The sequence below is a fragment of the Anolis sagrei genome, chromosome 2 (assembly GCF_037176765.1).
Source record: "Anolis sagrei isolate rAnoSag1 chromosome 2, rAnoSag1.mat, whole genome shotgun sequence".
NCBI classification, from domain to species: domain Eukaryota; kingdom Metazoa; phylum Chordata; class Lepidosauria; order Squamata; family Dactyloidae; genus Anolis; species Anolis sagrei.
In genome coordinates, this window is record NC_090022.1 from 6,655,650 (window position 1) to 6,679,097 (window position 23,448).

At 46.4% G+C, this 23,448-nt stretch overlaps 1 protein-coding gene across 1 annotated transcript in view; it reads right to left on the minus strand.

The window, feature by feature from the left end:
- LOC132769673 (uncharacterized) overlaps window positions 1-23,448 on the minus strand; it is a 64,736-nt gene that overhangs the window by 37,755 nt on the left and 3,533 nt on the right. The window contains exons 4-11 of the mRNA XM_067463262.1: window positions 23,090-23,295; window positions 22,692-22,889; window positions 22,444-22,572; window positions 20,484-20,672; window positions 18,394-18,567; window positions 16,958-17,117; window positions 15,587-15,723; window positions 14,471-14,719 (exon numbers count right to left, since the gene is read on the minus strand). Coding sequence (XP_067319363.1) covers window positions 14,471-14,719; window positions 15,587-15,723; window positions 16,958-17,117; window positions 18,394-18,567; window positions 20,484-20,672; window positions 22,444-22,572; window positions 22,692-22,889; window positions 23,090-23,295 — 1,442 coding nt within the window. The remainder of the gene's footprint in view (window positions 1-14,470; window positions 14,720-15,586; window positions 15,724-16,957; window positions 17,118-18,393; window positions 18,568-20,483; window positions 20,673-22,443; window positions 22,573-22,691; window positions 22,890-23,089; window positions 23,296-23,448) is intronic.

Here is a 23,448-nt window from a genome sequence, read left to right on the forward strand (position 1 = left end):
TGGGATGTATAGTTCACCTATAATCAAGGAGCATTCTGAACTCCACCAATGATGGAATTGAACCAAATATGGCACACAGAACTCCCACGACAAACAGAAAATATATAGCAATGATTGGTTAGGGGGGAGGGAGCCAAAATACTGTTTGCTTACCGTTGAAAATTACTTAGGGCCGCCTCTGGACGCGAAACAATGGCTTCAAATTACAAGAAAGGGGATTCCATCTGAACATGAGGAAGAGCTTCCTGACTGTGAGAGCCGTTCAGCAGTGGAACTCTCTGCCCCAGAGTGTGGTGGAGGCTCCTTCTTTGGAAGCTTTTAAACAGAGGCTGGATGGCCATCTGTCAGGGGTGCTTTGAATGCAATATTCCTGCTTCTTGACAGAATGGGGTTGGACTGGATGGCCCATGAGGTCTCTTCCAACTCTTTGATTCTATGATTCTATAATTATACACATGAAACAAAGGTGGTCTGGACTGAAAGCAAAAGTCTCCCCACCGCAGACACTTCTAGTGACACTTTTGCATTCTGGACTATTTCAGAATTCTGAATAAGGGATGTTCAACCTATAGTCACATAATTTTAATCATCACAGTTATACCTATTGGTCCATGCTATCAGGGTGTCCATGCTATCAAGAGAGGAGATTCCATCTGAACATGAGGAAGAACTTCCTGACTGTGAGAGCCGTTCAGCAGTGGAACTCTCTGCCCCGGAGTGTGGTGGAGGCTCCTTCTTTGGAAGCTTTTAAACAGAGGCTGGATGGCCATCTGTCAGGGGTGATTTGAATGCAATATTCCTGCTTCTTGGCAGGGGGTTGGACTGGATGGCCCATGAGGTCTCTTCCAACTCTTTGATTCTATGATTCTATGATTCTATAAGCTACTGTTCAGTAATTCAGTTGTTTTTGTGCCTCTCTGGCTTCTCATGGTTTCTTTTTCAGGGGACCAAGAGTGTATGAATCACCCAAGGTTCACTCAGGGGCTTTCCGTAACCGAGCAGAGAATCTAGTTCTGGTATTCAGAGTTCAGTGACCAAACCACAAAGTCACACGGCTTCTCTTGTTTTTCTTACTCCATATTTAACCATTTATTATGTAAAATTGTATTAGTAATTTCAACAGGGCATCATCATGCCGCAGCAATGAATTTAACAATAACATTAGTTTTGTAATAATGTTTATTGTTTTGCCATTGGTACTTGTGACGGGCCGTCAAGTCATCTTCGCCTTCAACCCTCTGAATGCGAGACTTCAAGATCCGGTTTTGCAAACTGCCATAGCTTCCTGTTCACAATATGCAAAGAGTCATGACTTCCTGGATTGAACCTCTCCATCGGCATCTTGACAAAGTACAGATCTAACATTATCAGCTCCTCTTTACCTACCTCCTAAAGCAGCATTTCTCAATCTGGGGGTTGGGACCACTGAGGGGTCGTGAGGGAGCTTTCAGAGGGGTTGCCAAAGACCATCAGAAAACATATATTTCTGGTAGTCTTAGGAACTCCTTTGGCAGAGAAGGCTGAAGAGATCTCTGCCTGTCCTTCTCTTCCCTTTTGGAAACTGATGGCGAATTCTCCCTCCGAAAGCCCTCCTCCGCTGTGATTGGCCAGCCTCTCTGCCTGAGACTCCAAACAGGGAGGGGAGAGCAGAAATACTTGATGCATGGCAGCGTGGTGCACTTGTGTGGGGTGAGGGAGAGCGGGTGGGGCTGGAGGGAGGCTCATGCTAGCGAGTCCCTTCAAAAGATCGGAATTCTGTGTGGGAAATTTGGCCCAATTCTATCATTGGTGGGGTTCGGAATGCTCTTTAACTTCAGTTCCCAAATGTCAAGGTCTATTTTTCCCCCAAACTCCACCAATGCTTACATTTGGGCATGTTGAGTATTTGTGCTAATTTGGTCCAGATCCATCATTGTTTGAGTCCACAGTGCTCTCTGGATGTAGGTGAACTAAGCCAAGGGAGTGGATGTTTCTGAGACTCCAAGCAGGGAGGGGAGAGCAAGCATGCTTGGCACATGGCAACATGGCGTGCATGTGCAGGCTAGGGAGAGCATGCGAGGCTGGAGGGAGGTTCAGGCCAGCAAGTCCCTTCAAGGCAATGGGGTTTTATGTGGGAAATTTGGCCCAATTCTATTGTTGATGAGGTTCAGAATGCTCTTTGATTGTAGGTGAACTATAAACTATAGCACCGGGATTGTGGCGCAGCTGGCTGAGTTTCAGCTGCATTAAGATCACTCTAACCAAAAGATCATGAGTTCGAAGGCAGCCCGGGTTGGAGTGGGTTTCCAACCAATTGTGTAGCCTGTTGTCGACCTTTGCAACCCGAAAGACAGTTGCATCTGTCAAGTAGGAAAATTAGGTACCACCTTAAAGTGTGGGGAGGCCAAATTAACTCATTTATGAGGCCATAAAAAAGACTCCAGCAAAGCACTCCAGCAACTATAAATCCCAGCAACTTCAATTCCCAAATATCAAGATCTATTTGCCCCAAACTACACCAGTGTTCCCATTTGGGCATGTTGAGTATTCATGCCAAGTTTGGTCCAGATCCATCATTGTTTGAGTCCACAGTGCTCTCTGGATGTAGGCGAACTACAACTCCCAAACTCAAGGTCAATGCCCATGAAACCCTTCCAGTATTTTCTGTTGGTCATGGGAGTTCTGTGTGCCTTCCATCATTGGTAGAGTTCACAATGCTCTTTGATTGTAGGTGAACTATAAATCCCAGCAACTATAACTCCCAAACGACAAAATCAATACCCCTCCCCACAACCCCACCAGCATTCAAATTTGGGTGTATCGGGCATTTTGCCAAATTTGGCCCAGTGAATGAAAATGCATCCTGCATATCAGATATTTACATTACGATCCATGACAGTACCAAATTGACAGTTATGAAATAGCAACAAAAATAATGTTATGGTTGGGGTCACCACAACATGAGGAATTGTATTAAGGGGTCCCGGCATTAGGCAGGTTGAGAACCACTGGTGTAGTGGTTTGAGCTAGGACTATGACTCTGGAGACCAGGACTTGCATTCTTGGTCAGCCTTTGGTCCCAATTTCTCAGTCTCAGAAATCTTGCCAGGAAACCCTTCTTGTGATGGGTTCACCTTAGAGTCAACATATGTCAGAAATAACACAAAAGCACACAACCACCAAGTCAGCTTGATTCTTGTGGCTCCCAAGGTGGAAAATCTCACTCAAGCCACCCTGGCTATAAAAATTAATGTAGTGTGCATAACCAATAACTTCCTGCTGTTTGACGTCACCCATAATGTGTTCCCTGGGATACGGCTGCCCTTTGCTCTCTGTCACGGCAACCTTGCAATATTCAAGGAAGAGCAGCTCAATAAGAATCAGGAAGTGTTGTCACTTTTGTAATTTTGTGTCAAAAGCATAAATAAGTATAAAACTGATAAAAATAGAAGGAGCACAAGCGGCTAAATAATTTTAGACCAAAAATGGGCAACAGCAACCACACTGTCTGTAGCTGTAAACAATTCTTCCTCTGTGCATGAGGCAGGGCATTATGGGCAAGCACACATATGCATAGTGGTTTGTTCTGCTCTACAGTCACACAAGGTGGAGGATTCTTCTCTATCTTCTTGGAACTGGACCAACCACTTAATCGAGTTCCTCCTGTTGTGGTGACCCCCAACCATAACAATATTTCCGTTGCTACTTCATAACTGTCATTTTGCTACTGTTATGAATTAACATGTAAAAATATCTGATATGCAGGATGTATTTTCATTCACTGGAACAAATTTGGCAGAAATACCCGATACCCTCAAATTTGAATACAGGTGCGTTTAGGGGACATTGATTTTGTAATTTGGGAGTTGTGGTTGCTGGGATTTATAGTTCACCTACAATCAAAGAGCATTGTGCTGTCAAGCGCTGGGCCTATAGCAGTTGGCTTTTGAACAGGACGTGCTCTTTGTGCCCAGCAGGAAGCCAGGGTGCCTCGACTGAGAGGCCCTAAGGATTTTCCTATATAGAGTCTTTAGAACCTTGAAAGGTTAAACAAAGTCCTTTACTATTACTTAAGCCTTCAACAAACAATCAAATACTTATTAGATCTTCAACAAATTAAACAAATGCTTCAAGGCTTTGAATCAACTGGCGGCTTTCTTAATCTTGTCCACAAGGGACAAGCTCCAGCCCAGCGTACCTGTCCGAATGTATCTCTTTCTATGTCCCATCTCGGAGTTTAAGATCTTCTGGGGAGGCCCTGCTCTCAGCCCCGCCTTTATCACAAGTGAGGCTGGTGGGGACAAGGGACAGGGCCTTCTCAGTGGTGGCCCCTTGCCTATGGAATTCACTCCCCGGGGAAATTAGGTCATCAACATCCCTCCTCTCCTTCAGAAGGAAGCTGAAAACATGGATATGGGACCGGGCTTTTGGGTAATCTGGCAGACTGACAAGGTAATGACGACCACAATTTGGAAAGGACTATGGTAATGCTGAATGGACTTACGGATTTTAGAACTCAGTGAATGCTGACCACTAGATTGGCTTTTTAGTTGTTATTGTATTAATTGAATGTTTTAATTATTGTGGTTATTGCTGTCATGTATTTTATCTGATGAATGGTTGGCATCGAATTGTGCCGGTTGTAAGCCGCCCTGAGTCCCCCCCCCCCCCCCCCAGGGGGTTGAGAAGGATGGGGTAGAAATGCCCGAAATAAATAAATAAAAATAAATTGGCTTCGTGAACTGTTTCTTTTCCTTAAGAGGAAAACCCTTTTTAATCTCTCCTTGGGCAATCTACTTTCTAAACTCTGCTGGTGTGGGCTCTACTCCCAGCTCCAAACTGCTTCTTGGGTCCCGAGTAGACCTATCAGCCAAGGCTTTATAGATTCTCCAGCTGGAGTCCTTTGGGACTGTTTCCCCCCGGAATTTATTTATTTATTTATTTATTTATTTATTTATTTCTGTTACTTATACCCCGCCCTTCTCACCCCCGAGGGGGGACTCAGGGCGGCTTACACAGACGGCACAATTCGATGCCCTTATACAAATACATACAAATATAAAAATATAAAAACAGTAGATTAATAATTAACAGATTAAAAACATTAATATATAGCACCTTAGCACAACAATAAGCAATCTCATGGTCAGTGTTCGCGTTCCATAGGTCCAATGGTTAAAATAGGTTCCTACAATATTTGCCTTTCATTATGGTCCTTCTTTTTAGCTGCCAGAGTTTCCGAAAGCCTGGTCCCATATCCAAGTTTTCAGCTGTTTCCTGAATGAGAGGAGGGAGGGCGCTGTTCTAATCTCCCCGGGGAGTGAGTTCCACAGGCGAGGGGCCACCACTGAGAAGGCCCTGCTCCTCGTCCCCGCCAGTCTCACCTGCGATAAAGGCGGGGTCGAGAGCAGGGCCCCCCCAGAGGATCTTAAACTCCGAGGTGGTGTGTAGAGGGAGATCCGTTCGGACAAGTACTCTGGGCCGGAGCCGTATAGGATTTTATAGGTCAAAACCAGCACCTTGAATTGTGCTCGGAATTGGATCGGCAGCCAGTGGAGCTGGCATAACAGGGGGGTGGTGTGCTCCCTGTATGCCGCTCCGGTGAGCAATCTGGCTGCCTCCCGTTGGACTAGTTGAAGTTTCCGAGCAGTCTTCAAGGGCAACCCCACGTAGAGTGCGTTGCAGTAATCCAACCGGGATGTGACAAGAGCGTGGACCACCGTGGCCAGATCCGACTTCCCAAGGTACGGGCGCAGCTGGCGCACAAGTTTTAATTGTGCGAAAGCTCTCCCGGCCACCGCTGAGACCTGGGGTTCCAGGCTCAGCGGTGAATCCAGGATCACTCCCAAGCTGCGAACCTGCGTCTTCAGGGGGAGTGTAACCCCGTCTAACACAGGCTGTAACCCTATACCCTGTTCGGCCTTACGACTGACCAGTAGGACCTCTGTCTTGTCTGGATTCAACTTCAATTTGTTAGCTCTCATCCAGTCCGACACAGCAGCCAAGCACCGATTCAAAGTCTGGACAGCCTCCTTAGTGACAGGTGGAAAGGAGTGACAGATTTGGACATCATCTGCGTAGAGATAACATCTCATTCCGAAACTCCGAATGATCTCCCCCAGCGGCTTCATGTAGATGTTGAATAACATCGGGGACAGAATTGAACCCTGTGGGACTCCACACAACAACGGTTGTGGGGCCGAACAGGTGTCACCCAACGACACCTTCTGAGACCGACCCTCAAGGAAGGATCGGAGCCACCGCAGAGCAGTGCCCCCGAGCCCCATATCCATGAGGCGTCCCAGAAGGATACCGTGATCGACGGTATCGAAGGCCGCTGAGAGGTCCAGCAGAACTAACAGGGACACACTCCCCCTGTCTAGTTCCCTGCGCAGATCATCTACCAAGGCGACCAAGGCTGTCTCAGTACCATGTCCCGGCCTAAAGCCAGACTGTGCCGGATCAAGATAATCAGTGTCTACCAGAAACCCCTGGAGTTGTGTCGCCACCACACGTTCCATGACTTTGCCCAAGTAGGGGAGATTGGAAACTGGCCGATAGTTGTCGAATTGGGTGGGGTCCAGTGATGGTTTCTTCAACAGCGGTTTTATAATAGCTTGCTTTAAGCTCGCTGGAAACTCTCCTTTCTGTAAGGAGGTATTAACCATCACCTTCACCCACCCTGCCAAACCCCCTCTGGCTTCCTTGATCAGCCAGGAAGGGCAGGGGTCTAGGATGCATGTGGTGGGTCGTACCTCTCCAAGGATCCTGTCCACATCCTCAAGCTGAACCAATTGAAATGAATCCAACAAAACTGGACAAGCAGATGCTCTCGCCACATCCCCAGAGACTGCCGTTAATGTGGCGTCAAAGCCCGACCGAATCCGCCCAATTTTATCCGCGAAGAATCGAGCAAATGCTTCACAGCGAGCTACCGAGTTATCAGGGGCCTCGCTTTTCGGCGGATTTAACAGACCCCTGACAACTCGGAACAGCTCAGCTGGACGGTTCTTCGCCGATGCAATGTTGGCGGCAAGAAATGTTTTCTGTGCCGCCGCTATTGCCACACCGTAGGACCTTAGAAAGGCATTCAGGTGTGTTTGGGCAGGGTCGGTGGGGTTCCGGCGCCACACGCACTCTAGCCTCCTCTTCTTTCGCTTCATCGCTGCCAGCTCCTCGGTAAACCAAGGATCTGGTTTAGCTCGGTTACTCGAGAGGGGGCGTTCCGGATGCTGTGAGAAACGAAGCTTCTCTACAGGTGGAGCTAATCCACGTTCTGTAGCTAAGCTTTCCAATGCAAGACTGACCTAAAATGGCTCCCTCTCCTCCCAGAGACCTGGGGAAAGGGGCGGAACCAAAACTTAACAATGACTGATGGGTCATAGGCCCTGTAATTGCAAACCAAGGGAAGCCACCTTTTGCAAAATGCATGGAACTTTGGAATGCATGCAAACACTCAAAGAAAGAAAAGGAAGTTGGAGTTTTTGGTACAGCCGTACCAGCACAAGCATTCTGAACTCCACCAATGATGGAATGGAACCAAACTTGGCACACAGAACCCCCATGACCAACAGAAAATACTGGAAGGGTTTGCCTGGCATTGACCTTGAGTTTGGGAGTTGTAGTTCACCTATATCTAGAGAGCACTGTGGACTCAGATAATGATGGATCTGGACTAAACTTGGCATGAATGAATACGCAATATGCTCAAACGTGAACACTGGTGGAGTTTGGGGAAAATAGACCTTGACATTTGGGAGTTGTAATTGGTGGGATTTATAGTTCACCTACAATCAAAGAGCATTCTGAACCCCACCAATGATGGAACTGAACCAAACTTGGTACACAGAACCCCCATGACCAACATAAAATCTTGCATTTTCTGATAGTCTTTGGTGACCCTTCTGACACCCCCTCATGACCCCCCAGGGATCCTGACCCCCAGGTTGAGAAACACTGTCCTAAGTTGAGCCATTTTGCCAGGTTGTCTTTGGATCTGCCCACTCCACTTCCGATTCTGTTCAGGGACTTCCTAGTTGCCCATTCTTGGTTTGCCCCTGGAGAAAGACCCTTGTGTGTGTGGGGGGGGGGGGGTCATCCAATTGGGAATTCCTGGTTTAGCTGCCCAGAGGGATACCCTTGCTGTTGATGGGAGAACGTTAAGAGGAGTGGTGGTTCTCGTGAAGCTTTCCCTTGATTTGAGTCTACTGGGAGGAGGCTGATAGCCATGCAGTGGGTGGCTTTCACAGTATTCAACCTTTCTCTCACAGCAGCAACTTCCCATTGCACATCAGGGGGAAAATGCCAGTGTTGTCACTGAACTGTCAGGCAGATGTGTAGGCATTGTTGTGATGTAAATGTCTTTGGTAAAAAATGGAACAATTAAGATTGTCTTTCTGAATTTTGTGTGTGTCGAATTAAACCCATGGAGAGTCAAACCCCTGGGTGCAGAGGACCAGTTCCCATTTCCACCACCAGAGGATACAAGACACAAGCATGAGCTGGCAGTGAGGGAAACCTTCCTCATTCTTGCCTTTCGCTGCTGAGTCCATCTAGCAACAGATAACTCAATCCTAGAACTCCATAACGATTGGCTCAGCTGGAAGTTACTCTTTTGGGGGATTACCACAGGAAAAAGCCACACACTTGTGGAGAGAATTGAGACAGGCGCATTCTACGCCTTTAAAAAAATGCTTCTGCTTTTTTTTGTCTGCACACAGGTTCTTTCCCACCACCTTTTGCATTGGACCCAGCTTTGCTCATTGGAAACTCTTCCTTTCAAGAGGTTGCCACATTTCTAAGCAAGCAAGGCTCTTCTGCATTAAACTACTGTACAAAAAAATTGAAGAAATCCAACAAAGGGAATTTTCTTCCTCATTGCATTTGCTGCCTTTTCTAGCTGGGAATAGCTGTACCAGTTGTTTCCATAACTTGTCCCAATTAATATTTTTAGTTCAGGAATTTGGTTCAGTTTTCTAACTCTTCAAAGGCATCCCCACATTTGAGTGCATTGCAGTAATCCAAATGGGATATGACCAAGACATGTGTCACCGTGGCCAAAGCCAGCACTTCAAGGAATAGGTGCAGTTGGTGCTAAAGCTATGAATGCGCAAAAGCACTTCTAGCCACCCCACAAACTTAGCCTTCCAGCATCAAAATTAAATCCAAGGGTAGCCCCAACTAACACAAGTTGAATCTATATCACACAAACTGACTTATGTCTAACCGGGGTGTAGCTACACTGTAGAATGAATGCAGTTTGGCACCTATGATGGAACTGTATAAGTCTCAGCTACTTTTGTTAGGCTGCCTCACACACTGTGAAATTAGTTACTTTTTTGTTAGTTTTATGAGAGTGGAGCTCTAGAAAACCTTTCCTGGTTTGGATCAATACTTTTGCCCGGGGAAAGGGAGCCATCTTTAGTTCAGGGCAGTGGTTCCCAACCTGTGGTATGTGGACTGTCAGTGACATCGGCAGCACAGCAAGGCAGGAACAGATCAATCACAGCCACCTTAGGCTATAAACTACTTTATTTTACAGCTATATACATTAAAAAAGTGGTTCTCAACTTGGGGCCCCCAGATGTTTTTGGCCTACAACTCCCAGAAATCCCAGCCAGTTTACCAGCTGTTAGGATTTCTGGGAGTTGAAGGCCAAAAACATCTGGGGACCCCAGGTTGAGAACCACTGCATTAAAAGCTACTTAACACTCAGCAGATCGTAAACTTGCTTCTTTACCATCCGATCGTAACACTGATAACTTCCTAACTGTTATCAGTACTAGTCCACACCTCTTGCATTCCAGAGTGACCTATGACGTACAACGCACGCACAACGCATCCATTTGTTCTATACACTTGATTTATGACCTCTCTAGGAATGCCGTTCCCTCCATGGTTCAGTTAACTCTTTCCATACAGGAATACATTACACTCGGCACATAGCTACTGCATTTTAAACATATATACATACATATTTTGAAATCTACATTATAAATTGCAAACAGCTTCAACATGGACCAGCAGTGGTCCGCAAGAATTAAAATATGGTCCACGACCTCATCATTACTACACCATTGCAACAAGAGCAACTGGTCTCACGAAACCCTCTTGTGGTGCTGAGGCTTATTATATATGGTTTTCTATGGGCAAGCAGATGGTGACTAGTAGATGGCATATGTTCTGTATCAGAAACTAGAGCTGATGTGGTCTGTCCAATGCAATTTTCTGAATCAGCACCCCAAATAACCAAACCAAATCTAAAGTTGACCAAAAATTGATTCGTAACTAATGTTGGTACTAATGTTGGAAAGTGGCCCCTGGTCAAAGTGGTCCCTGGTAAAAAAAAAAAAGGCTGGGAACTACTGGTTTAGGGTTATTACCACCAGGGAATCTTGGAAGCAAGATGTGTCTGTAGTTGGTCCCAGCAAGATCCATGCTTGGACAAGCCATTTCAAACCAATGACCAACTGACTAATCTGGGAACTCATCCAGCTATACTGGGACACCTCTGGTCCGTGACAGTTTGTGGAGTTTCCAGTGCCTTCAGCAAGGTGCCACTCCTCAATAGGAGGGACTTGCTCTCTTTACCCCCGGCCTGATTACCTTGGGCATTGGGCATCCCAGAGAATTGTGCTTTCCAGAGAAAGCAAGCAAGGGAAACTTCCATCTTTTGTCTCCAGAATCATTCACAATCAGCAACTTCAAGAACAACCAGTTACCTTTAAACTTTAAGTATGGCCTTTGTTGTGGGGAAATCCAATGCCTGGGTGGAGATAGACACAAGACTAATTAATAAATCGTTATCGTTTCTTGAAACGTTTATTCTGTGGGGTTCCTTGCTCTAACAGCAAGGCAATCCAGCATTCCCCCAAGCTGATAGAAAGTCAGGCCACATTAACGCTAAAGATATTTGAAGCAGGTTGGGTGCGACAGCACAGCACCACTTTAACTATCATGGCTCAATCCTGTAGAATCCAGCACTCTTTGGCAGAAAATGCAAAAAACTTCATAAAACTACAACTCGCATGATTTCATAGCACTGAGCCACAGCAGTTCAAATGGTATCAAATTGGGTTAAGTCTGCAGTGTAGATGTCCAGAGTCGCCTACAGGCTGAGAGGGGTGGTATACAAATATAGTAAAGAATAAGTAAACAGTAACTCTGTCTTGTCTTGCCCCTTTCCAGCCCATTCTTGATAACAGAGACCGGTTTAGGACCAACACAGCCTCCTTGGATTGGGCTGGAAAGAAGTAGTAGAGTATCACTTTCATATTGATGACACCACACCCCAGAACATCAGATGGCCTCTCCCAGAGTCCTGGAATATGCATCTGTTGTGGTATGTTGCTTTCCAGTGTAGGCGAAGCAGAACATAACTCTGCCAGCTGATATGTACAGTATGCAAAAATGACACAGGATCTTCTCGGTCCTAATTCTAATTGACACCCAGGGGATACAGAACAAAAATTCCATTGCTCTCCAAGGGAAACATCAAGTCAATACACCAATGCAAATTATTGTATTTAATCATCTGATTTTACGTATTTATTTGTTTGCCCTGTATGTGAAAGTCTCTATCTTCACTTATCTCACTCAACAACATTATACAGAGTAAAATAGAGGGGCTCTTTCGAAGTACAGTACATTTGTTGTTGTTCATTCGTTCAGTCATTTCCAACTTGTGACCTCATGGACCAGCCCACACCAGAGCTCCTTGTCGGCCATAACCACCCCCGGCTCCTTCAGAGTAAAGCCAGTTACTTCAAGGATACCATCCACCCACGTTGCCCTTGGTCGGCCCCTCTTCCCTTTTCCTTCCATTTTCCCCACCATCATTGTCTTCTCTAAGCTTTCCTGTCTTCTCATGATGTGGCCAAAGGACTTCATCTTGGCCTCTACTCTCCTTCCCTCCAATGAGCAGTCAGGCTTTATTTCCTGGAGGATGGACTGGTTGGATCTTCTCGCAGTCCAAGGCACTCTCAGAACTTTCCTCCAGCACCACAGTTCAAAAGCATCGATCTTCCTTCGCTCAGCCTTCCCTAAGGTCCAGCTCTCACATCCATAGGTTACTACGGGGAATACCATTGCTTTAACTATGCGGATCTTCGTTGCCAGTGTGATGTCTCTACTCTTCACTATTTTATCAAGATTGGACATTGCTCTCCTCCCAAGAAGTAACTGTCTCCTGATTTCCTGGTTGCAATCTGCGTCTGCAGTCATAGTTATCACATTTTGTATCTCGTTGAACTGCTGTGGGTCTGCCCTGTGGCGTCTTGGGCTTTGCACTCGAGGTTACTAAATGGTCCTCCCAAAATCTGAAAGTCCCAGATTTCCACTGGATGGAAACAGAGGTGAATGTACAAATATAGTGCTAAAGATTGTATAGTGGGAATGTGCTCTCAAACCAAACAATTGTCTCCCTTATCCAATGTTCGCTTATCCGACATTCCGCCTTAACTGATGCTCTTATCCAATGCCCCCCTTTTCCTCCAGTATTTCCCCTTCAATTAAAGGAGTGCTCCCCAGCTTTCTCTCCATTCATAAGTGAAAAATGCAAGACAAGGAGGAGGTGGAGGAAAGAAAGATGCAGGACCAGAAGCGGAAGCATCCTCCCTCCTTCCCTCTGTGATTTCTACGCTCCTCTTCCACATCTGGGCACTTCCTGCTGGGCTGCTCTAGCCCCAAGGTATTGCCTTGCTTTAACCCTTTGAGACCCTGTTGTTAGTATTCTAGGTGTCTAGCACTGCATCGGATGGGTAACAGTAGGAGGCTCCGTATTATCCGGCATTTTTGTTTATCCGACGTTCTGTCAGCCATTTATGTTGGATAAGCGAGACTCTACTGTACGTGGAAATGGACATGGAAGCTTATCCAAGACATATGTGGCGTCTTGGAGGTAGAGGCGGTAATTATCTGGCAACTCCAAGGCACTGGGAACTCAAAAGTTTGCACAATTTTTATTTTATTGTTGTGTTTTTTTTTCAAAAAATTATTTTATTGTTATTTACAGTTCAGTTGGCTTCAAGCCTATGGCAACCCAACCAATAAGAGACTCCCCAGAGGCACTATCTTCAACAGCCCTGCCAAGTCTTTGCAAACTCAGAGAAGGTGTCCTTGGTTGTGTCCATCCAATGGTCCATGTTGTCCTCTTTTCTTACTGCGTCTTTTAATAAAGATCCTTTCTACTATGGCTTTTATTTTTATTCTTGTGGCTCAACACAGCCACCATTGTTCTGGGTATGGGATCTTGAGTCTGCTTTCAGTATTTTCACAAAGCACAGGAGTTACTATTGGCAGTGTTTGAGCACACTCAAAACAGACTTCTATGCCACTTTTTAAGGGACTCAACTACTCAAAACAATTTACAGAACTTTACATGAACATGGCCATATAGCCCGAAAAAACCTACAACAACCCAATTTACAGAACTTTAAATAATTCAGTCTTAAGGATGCATACAACACAAAAACATAAACCAAAAATCCTGAGTTAGTAAAACAGTCTTCTAATAATATGAAACATAAGCATACAATGTGTGGAGATGGACTGACAAAGGTATAGGGCCTAAGAGTCACAACTCCAGTAAGTAGGGGGCATCTTGCAGTCAAAGGCAATGCTGTTGGGGCATGTCAAAAATCAGTTTGTGTGTTAACTGAAAAATGCAAAGCACAAAGCTAATTGGTTGGGCCATGCCCAGATGCTAGCTGAGACTGGGAGTTTTGGCAACAGTAACATGTTTAAGTTTTCTATGCAGGAGCTGTGCAGGGACACACATAGAGAGTTTGTATTTTTGCTTCTTGGCTGCTGGAAGAAGACATCTAAAGACCATTTGAATTTCTCTAAAAGGACATTGTGTGCCTCAACGCAACTGTTCTCATGATTGTATATATGTTGCACCTGCATGACAAAGAGTAATGACTTTCGGTATATATTTCAGATTTCAATATTAATGTCAAAAATACGTAGTATGATTTTACATAGGATTATTTACTGATCATCTGCGTGGCATACTTTTCCTCTGGCAAGTCAGTGTGTGGATTGGTGGCGATGTGAACTACCCATGGTTTTCCATTCCACAAAAAATGCCCCACGGCAAATATCTGCCTACAGGAGCCAGCTGGACTGGTATGTTAGACCTTACTCAAGGACTAGAGAAGAAGCAGGGTTGTCTACCATTCCTGGATCTTCAATGTTGTTAAAATAAATAAGACCTGTAACTCCCAGAATCCCCTCACCCAGAGGTTCTCAACCTGTGGGTCTCAAGATGTTTTGACCTTCAACTCCCAGCTGGTAAACTGGCTGAGATTTTTGGGAGTTGTAGGCCAAAACACCTGGAGACCCACAGGTTGAGAACCACTGCCCTAACCAGTAAGGTTTGTGGCCCTTCCAACTGAGGAATTCTGGGAACAGTGGTACAATATTTAACCACCTTCAATAGGTGAGATTCTGGAGCCTTAGCCAAGATGTCTGACTGTTTCTTCTACTCTCAGAGAGGTCCATTGCCCACTTGGTGGGAGCCGTTGTTCCCTCCCCCTTCGGCCCCATTCTGCTGCCTCTGCACCAGCTGCCAATAGGCCCCCTTCCTCTCCATGAGTTCCCGGTGGGTCCCCTTCTCCTTGATCTCCCCCTCCTCCAGGACCAGGATGAGATCCGCACGTTCCACGCTGTGTAGGCGGTGAGAGATGAGCAACACGGAGCGCCTCCCACGAGCCTCCCCTTCATAGATCTCCCTCTCCACCTGGAAGGAGAAATTGAATCACTCCTATTACATCCTCCACAACCACAGCCTCATTTCCCCTACTAGTTGCACTGCATAGAACAATAAAACCCACAAAGGGAACATGTTCATATTCTGCCTAGTTACCCCTAAAGTTAATCCGAAACCCATTACAGGTTTTGGACCTGTGTGGAAGGGCTCTGAGAAAGTGTGACTTGCCCAAAGGTACTGGTGGGTGGAGGTTTCCATGGCTGAGTAAGGATTTGAACTCTAGTCCCTAATTCCAAGTCTCATACCCAAGCCACGACATCCTGCTGGTTCTTTCTGTGCAGGGTGCTTATCACATTCAAACATTAGGTAATTTCTGCAGAGAGATACTTGCATTTTTTTTCTGTGCAAAAGCATATGTACAATTATATTGTATTCAGATACAAAAGCATGCATCGTGATCCATTTTCTCCACAGTAAACATCTTGCTTATATCTCCCCCCCCCCACACACACACACACATTTTTGCATAGAATGATTTTCCCAATACTGAAAAGTTACTTTGCAAAAGTCTTGCCACCACACTATTCTTCCTGATATGGTTTTCCAAGTATTAGACAACAATGTATTGTCGAAGGCTTTCATGGCCGGAATCACTCAGTTCTTGTGGGTTTTTTCGGGCTATATGGCCATGTTCTAGAGGCATTTCTCCTGACGTTTCGCCTGCATCTATGGCAAGCATCCTCAGAGGTGAGGTCATCTTTCTCAAGAAATAAGGAAGAATATCTGTTTCCCCTAAAAAAGGCTCAAGAGCAAGGGTAGTCCAGGGACTCACAAAAACAGGACGATTGCACAATGCCCACTTCCTCTCTCTGCCAATGCCTCCCACACCCAACTCACCTCCCTCTGGCTCTCCGTGTCCAGGGCACTGGTGGCATCATCCAGGATCAGCACTCTGGGGTCTCGGATCAAGGCTCGGGCAAGAGCGACCCCCTGCCGCTGCCCTCCAGAGATCTGGCCCCCTGTTTGCCCAGCATCTGAAGAAAGGAAGGCAAAGGAAGGTGATTTCAGATCACTCCTTCAAATCCATTCTCTTGCTGCATCCCAGAAGAAGCATCTGGGGCTGAGATTTTGAACCAAGCAGTGGAGCATAACATTTCACTCACATCATGTCCATGCCGTAGTCAGAGGCGGCCCTAGGTAATTTTCAATGGTAAGCAAACAATATTTGGGGGGGGGGGCGCAACCAATCATTGATATATATTTTCTTTTTGTCGTGGGAGTTCTGTGTGCCATATTTGGTTCAATTCCATCATTGGTGGAGTTCAGAATGCTCTTTGATTGTAGGTGAACTATACATCCCAGTCACTACACTTGCCGCACTTGCTCCCTTGCCTGGCCCGCTTTGGGTCCGGAGGTGTGCCTGAAGACCCCGGCATGTGCACCAAAAGTCACCTCTTCTCCTGACTTTCTCCTCAGCCATTGGGACCGAGAGAGAGACAGAGACAGAGACGGAGATGCCCACCTTTCCTGAAGGTAAGCGCAAAAACAAAGGAGGGAGCGGAGGTGGGAGATACCTCCAGCCGGAGGGTCTCTCTCCCTCTCAGTCCCAATGGCTGAAGAGAAAGTCAGGAGAAAAGGCAACTTTTGGTGCGCAGGCTGGGGTCTTCAGACACACCTCCGGACCCAAAGCGGGCCATGCGCAGTGGCTCCGCCCCTCGGCCCACCTGCAGATTGGGGAGAGGAGAGGAGGTGGGTGGAAAGCCGGGGGATCGGGAAAGGGAAAGGATTGAACTCGGAGAACGATTGAGCGCCGGCTCAGCTCGTGCACCCGGTGGCCGGGTGGAGAAGGAACGAGAGGGGCTAGGCAAGGCTCAAGGGCCCGGCCCCTTTGGGAAGAGGATCGCCCGGCAGCGAGGCAAGAAAGCCAAGGCTCCCCCTGGACTGCTAGAGGTGTTGTGAGCTGAGGGGGCGCTCCTCAAGTGGCAGTCGAGGGGCATTTACAGAGGCGCCTCTGCACCCCTGGCAAAAAAAAGTGTTCTGCAACCGCTTACTTCGCGTAATGGACGATCCGCCCCTGGCCATAGTTCAAATGTCTGGCACCAAATCTTCTCATGGCCAATTATGGGATCTTTTTTTAAAAAAAGGTGGGGGGGGGAATACTAGTATCCAGGTACTCCACCACTATGCTAGAGGTAGAGTCTATTTTGTGACTAGTTGGGGACAGGATGGACCAAAGGGTGGATGGATGGGAGGGAAGGGGACACCTACCTGTTTCATAGCCATGGCTCAGTCGGGTAACAAACCGGTGGGCTCCCACTCGCCGGGCTACCTGTGCCACTTCCTCCTGGCTCTTCTCACGCAAGCCATAAGCAATGTTCCCATGTAATGACCGAGCAAAAAGCACCGGGCTCTGGCTCACCAGGGCTACCTGCACAAGAGGGAAAAGGATATGGAGGGCTACTTTAATTTCCAGATCAATATCAGGAAAGTCCCAGCCATGGGTGTGGATGCAGGAAGTGACTCTAAATGAAGAGTAGAAGTTGACCATAGAATAATGCCGGAGGTCAAAGAAATGCCCAGAGGAAACCACTTTTCCCAGTTATATGTAGGAGCAATGTGTAAATAATAAAATCTATGAATGTTTAACCCAGGCATGGGCAAACTTCAGCCTTCCTTCTAGGTGAACTCTCAGAATTCCTAACAGCCTACCAGGCTTTAGCACAGCAAGTTAAGCACCAGCTGCAATAAATCTTGCCCATCGAAAGGTTGGCAGTTTGAAGCCTGGGTCAGGGATGAGTTTCAGGCCCAACCTTTAGCCCAGCACACTGCCCACGTAGCAGATCGGAAACAGCTGTGAGTAGATAAATAGGTACCACTTAAGCAGGGAGGTATTTTAATGGCACCTTAAGGAAATACCAGAAAATGCTGGCAATTTGATCAAAAGGAGGAAGTCTGTGAACAGGGCTCTTTGGCATGGAGGATGGAGTGACAGCACTCCCTCTGTGGCTGGAATTGAGCACAAACTGCAAGACGCTAAAGATGGGAAAAGCCTATATACTTCTATCTGTATTGTTGTCTGTCCTGTCCGTGTATAACGGTATTGAATGTTTGCCGTATATGTGTTCTGTGATCTGCCCTAAGTCCCTTTGGGGAGAGAATATAAACACTGTAAATAAATAAATACATAAATGGAAGTCCAAATCACCTGGTTTAACCCATAAATATAGATGGACCACTGGAGACATAGAGCAAGTTCAAAGAAGAACAAAAAGGATGGTAAGAGATATGGAGAACATATGGAGAACGTATCTCTTACTCTGGTAAGATATATGGAATTGGCCTGGTGCAAAGAAGACTGGGGGTGAAATGAGTGCCCTACCTGAAAGGCTGCCACAGAGAAAAGGGGGCAAAGTGATTCTCTGTTGCTCCAGGGGATAGAACCAGGTCTAACAGTATTAAGGGGGTGGGAGGTAGATTTGGACAACATTAGAAGGAACCTTGATGATCCCTGGACAGCCATCTGTTGGGCATGCTGTAGCTGGAGATCCTGCACTGAGCAGAGGTTGGACTCAAAGGTCCACGAGTCCTTCTTCCAATGGTAGAACTCTATAGTAATGCCTCCACATCAGATCTTAGTGTGAGCTTCCAAAAACAAGCCACCCAGAGACCTCACTGTGTTTTCACAAGAGGAAAGAAGCCCTTACCTTTTGATGCAGGAAATGATGCTCGTATTCCCTCAGGTTTCTGCCGTCCAGCAACACTTGACCTTTCTGGGGCTCATAGAACTGTTCCAAGAGGGCCACAATGGTGCTCTTCCCAGACCCCGACGGGCCCACCAGGGCGGTCACCGTCCCAGGATGCAGCTCCAGGGACACCCCCTGCAGGGAAGGGAGACGTGAGAATGGGGATGGGGAGGATGTAATGTCCTATTCCAGGCTCTGGACTTGGTGGTTTCTTTCTGTGACAGATGGCCTTTAGCCATCATGGGAACCACCAAGGACTCCAGGCACAGTTGAATTGCAACTCCCAGCATTTTTTACCACTAGCTGGGGCTCCTTAGAGTTTCAGTCCAAGAACATCTAAAAGATTGCCCTTTGTAATATCCCACTTGCTCCAATTTAATTCATTTTAATTCTGATTTTATTTTGTATTTATCCCATCTTTCCCCTGAATGGGACCCAAGTTGACCACAACAAATGTAAACAACGTGCATGAATAAAAAATCCATCCAAACAGTTTTCAAACAAAGTATTGTGGAAGGTTTTCATGGCCGGAATCACTGAGTTTTTGTAAGTGTTTTGGGCTGTTTGGCGATGTTCCCGAAGCATTCTCTCCTGACGTTTCGCCTGCATCTATGACAGGCATCCTCAGAGGTTGTGAGGTCTGTTGGAAACTATATATTCAGCAGATATTTGTTGTTTTGCTGTTTATTCATTCAGGCACTTCTGACTCTTGGTGACCTCATGGACCAGCCCATCCCAGAGCTCCCTGTCAGCCGTGGCCATCCCCAGCTCCTTCAGAGTCAAGCCAGTCATTTCAAGGATACCATCCATCCATCTTACCCTTAGTCAGCCCCTCTTCCTTTTTCCTTCCATTTTCCCCAGCATTATTGTCTTCTCTAAGCTTTCCTATATAAACCCCACTTGCCTTATTTCCAACAGACCTCACAACCTCTGAGGTTGCCTGTCATAGATGCAGGCAAAACGCCAGGAGAGAATGCTTCTGGAACATGGCCATATGGCCTGAATAACTTACAAAAACCCAGTTTTAAAACAACTGAACAACAAACTACATTAAAATATCAATATTTGTTATATAAAATATGAGGAGAATGGTAAAAGAAAGTGCAACACCTCACTCCATCGAAGGCCTTTTCAAATAGCTATTGTCCCACATTACTGTGTTTCCCTAAAAATAAGACACTGTCTTATATATATTTTCATCCAGAAGACACACTATGGCTTATTTTCAGGGGATGTCTTTCTTTTATTAAGTATGGTACAACAATCTGCATGTATGGGATGATCTCTCTGGGCTCAGTAGCGAACTGCTTTCTGAAGCTTTCCCCCTTTATTTATTTATCTTGTCAGGAGTAAACCAAACAGCTTTATTGCATTTTAAAAAACCACAAAGTTTGCAAACATGGCATTCAATTAAATGTCCTTTGACCAGTAGCTGGCCACTTGGAGTGCCTCTGGTGTTGCTATCAGAAGGTCCTCCACTGTGCATGTGGCAGGGCTCAGATTGCATTGTCGTTCATGGTTTGTGGTTTGCTCTTCTCCTCACTCGTATGTCGTGGATTCCACTTTCCCCCTATCCCCTGGTATTTGTGTGGGGTAAGAGAGAGATCCACAGACTCATGCTGGTCAGTGCTGGGGAGCAGCAGCTTTACTGGGGTTTGTGGGGGGAAGGTGAGAGAGACCTCCAGACTGTTGCTGGTCAGTGCTGGGGGAGAGAGACCTACAGTGTTGAGCAAAATGGCAGCCACAGCTTTCCCCTCAGGACACACAATAGCTAAAGCAGAGTGTCCTGCTCCTCACTTCATGGAGGAGACTTTTACTTCTACTTTCTATGTCTCCCTCTATGCCTCACCTTGCAGCACTTACACAACGACCGGGACCTGATGGGGGAGCCGACCTTGTATGCTGCATAGCCACGCCTACCACTATGTCTTATTTTCAGGGTATGGCTTATATTGCGCAAATGCTTAGAAATCCAGCTGTGGCTTATTTTACGTGTATGTCTTATTTTCGGGGAAACAAGGGTACCATCAAATAGTCCTGCCTCACATTACCTTCAAGACAAGGCAATTGTCCCGGTCAGGGTAGGAGAAAGACACCTCCTTCAGCATCATGTGTCCCTGCAAATCTTTGGGAGCCAAGGTACCGGAGGGGCTGATCTTGGGCATACGGTCGATGTATTCGAAGACCTTCTCCGAGGAGCCAATGGCCTTTTGGACCTTGGGGTAAGAAAAGAGGAGGACCTGGCAGGGAGAAGAACACAGATGTTCTGCAAGGAAGGAAGGATTTGCAATGTTCTCGATGTTCGCTTACAATGTGCTCTACTTCTCAATAACAACAAAAATACTTAGTTTTCCAACACAAAAAACAACAACCCACACTTGCAAACCAAGTATGCAGCCTGGCATGAAAAGTGTTGAGGCTGCTCTCTGTCCTATAGAATCAAATATCCAAACAAGATTTAACGCTTCATGTAAAAGCACATCCCTCTCATTAGTCTGCAAATTTGCTTTCATCTTCAAGAAATGGTCAAGTGATATCTACAGAGAAGCATTTTTATTTCTTTATTATTTATTTTTTATGAATACTCCCATTAGAAAATGCATAAGGATGTGGGAAAACTAAAATTTCCAGAATTGTGAGTCAATCCTTCCCAAAGCCTGCCATTACTTAAAGTTGGCCATATTGGATCTGTGTGCCAAGTTTGGCCCAGATCCAACATCAGCTGGGTTCAGTGATATCTAGAACTACAACTCCCAGATTCCCAGGAAAGGGAAAGGGTTTGAAAGGGTTAAGGGAGAAGCAGTGGATGCGGTCATGCAAATGAAGAGAGAAAGGAACACTGGGATGTGCTCGCTATAGCCTGCAATGTCATTGGAGAGAGTGGCTTACTGGCTTCTCAGCACTGGGAACAATAGCCTGTTTGTGGAGACCAGAGGCTATCTGTCAATGGACACCTCTGCCACATACACACATACAGATTTTCACTTTTATTATGTGTATAGATAATACCTGGGATCACATAAACATTTATTGGGCAAAAAGAGGTCATAAGTGGGAAAAGTATAAATAAAAAACAAATGGGAGGAAAAAATGAATGAAGCCGAGAGTGTTTGAGGAGACCGGGACATCCGCAGGGAGACCAAGGGGCTTGTTTATAAAGCTAATGTCTTCCCAACCCTGTGATACACCTGCAAACATGGACTGTCTACAGATGTCATGCTCAACTCCTAGAATGATTCCATCAGCGCTGCCTCTGGAAAATCCTGCAAATCTCTTGGGAAGACAGGTAGACAAATGTCATCATGCTGGAAGAAGCAAAGACCACAGCACTGAAGCGATGGTCCTCTGCCATCAACTCCGCTGGACTGGCCACATTGTCCAAATGCCCAAAGATCACCATCTCCCAGCTACTATACTCCCAACTCAAAAATGGGAAACGTAATGTTGGTGGACAGGAAAGGAGATTGAAAGATGGGCTTAAAGCCAACCTCAAAAACTGTGGTATAGACACCGAGAACTGGGAAGCCCTGGACGTTGAGCACTCTAACTGGAAGTCAGTTGTGACCAGTAGTGCTGTGGACTTCAAAGAGGCACAAATGGAGGGCAAAAGAGAGAAATGTGCCAAGAGGAAGGCATGACAAGCCAACCCTGACTGGGACCACCTTCCACCTAGGAACCGATGTCCTCACTGCGGGAGCACATGCAGATCAAAAATAAGGCTCCACAGCCACCTAAGGACCCACCACTAAGACACTACACTTGGAGGACTATCATCCTCGGACAACAAAGGATAGCCTAAGCAAGTAAGTAAAGTAAGTAAATTGTTAATGGGGCCAAAGCTTGTGGGATATTTATCCATCAGACCTAGTTTGCTGTATGGGTGAACTACTCCATTGCCTTCAACAAAGCCTTTGAAAGCTACGTTTCCTGAAGTTTGCCTGCACACAACATGGATTCTGATTACATTCTTCTTAAAAAGGTCCCTCCACCCTGTCCCATTCATTGACTCACCCGCACTGATGAGGAGAACTCCATCTCATACAGAAGAAAGGTGACGAGTTTGCCACTGGTCACTCGTCCCAGCGTGACGAGCTGGCCACCATAATACAGGATGCCAGCTTTGAGAGCCAGTTCTAAGAGCTGCAGGGCAGAAAACAAAGGTTAGGCCTCAAATACCAGACTTCCACTAAGTCCCAGATACTCTTACACTACAATTGTGCGGGAGAGGACACCGCTCTCTATGAGGGCCTAGTACATACATTGCTAGTCCACATGTTGACCGCGTAGGCCCCAGCCTCCTTCTTGCTGAGCTTGAAGGTCTCCTGAAGCTTCTCCTCATAGCTTCGAGCCGCACCATCCTCGTTTGCAAAGCTGCGGACAGTCAAGATGGACTCGAAGTTCTCCACGGCCACCTCGTTGGCTTTTGCCAGAGACTCTTGGACCTCCCGTGCCAAGCGCTGGAAAGGAAGAATCAACGGATCACAACTTGGTCAACCAAAGCATGCGTACATCTGCTATTATCCATGGTTTTGTGTAACTCCAAGAATGAATTCCCCCACTGCTTCCACTGTAGGGTGAAGGACCCAGCATGTTGTATCTAAATGACCACTGTAACTGAAGGCTAACACCACCACAATGCTTCTGCCTGGGTACCCACCTGGTGAAATTTCCCCGTGAGCTTTGGCAGCAGGAGGATGAAGGGCAAGGCCATGGTGGCAAACAGAGTCAAGGGAACCGAGAGCCAGAGCATCATGCCATAGAGGAAGACCCCCCGCATCAGGTACCACATCAGCAAGCTCATATCATGGTTCAGGGCCTCACTCATGGCGTCCGTGTCGGATGTCACTCGGGAAGTGATGTCCCCTGTGGACAAGGGGAAACAGCAATAGCAGAATTAAGATCAGGCCAGAGAATGTGATATCTTCATTTCCTCCCTGCCTGCCCTGTTTTCTCTTCACATTGAGGGTCACCACTATTTCTTATTTATTGATTGATTTCGTATCAAAAGCATTGCAT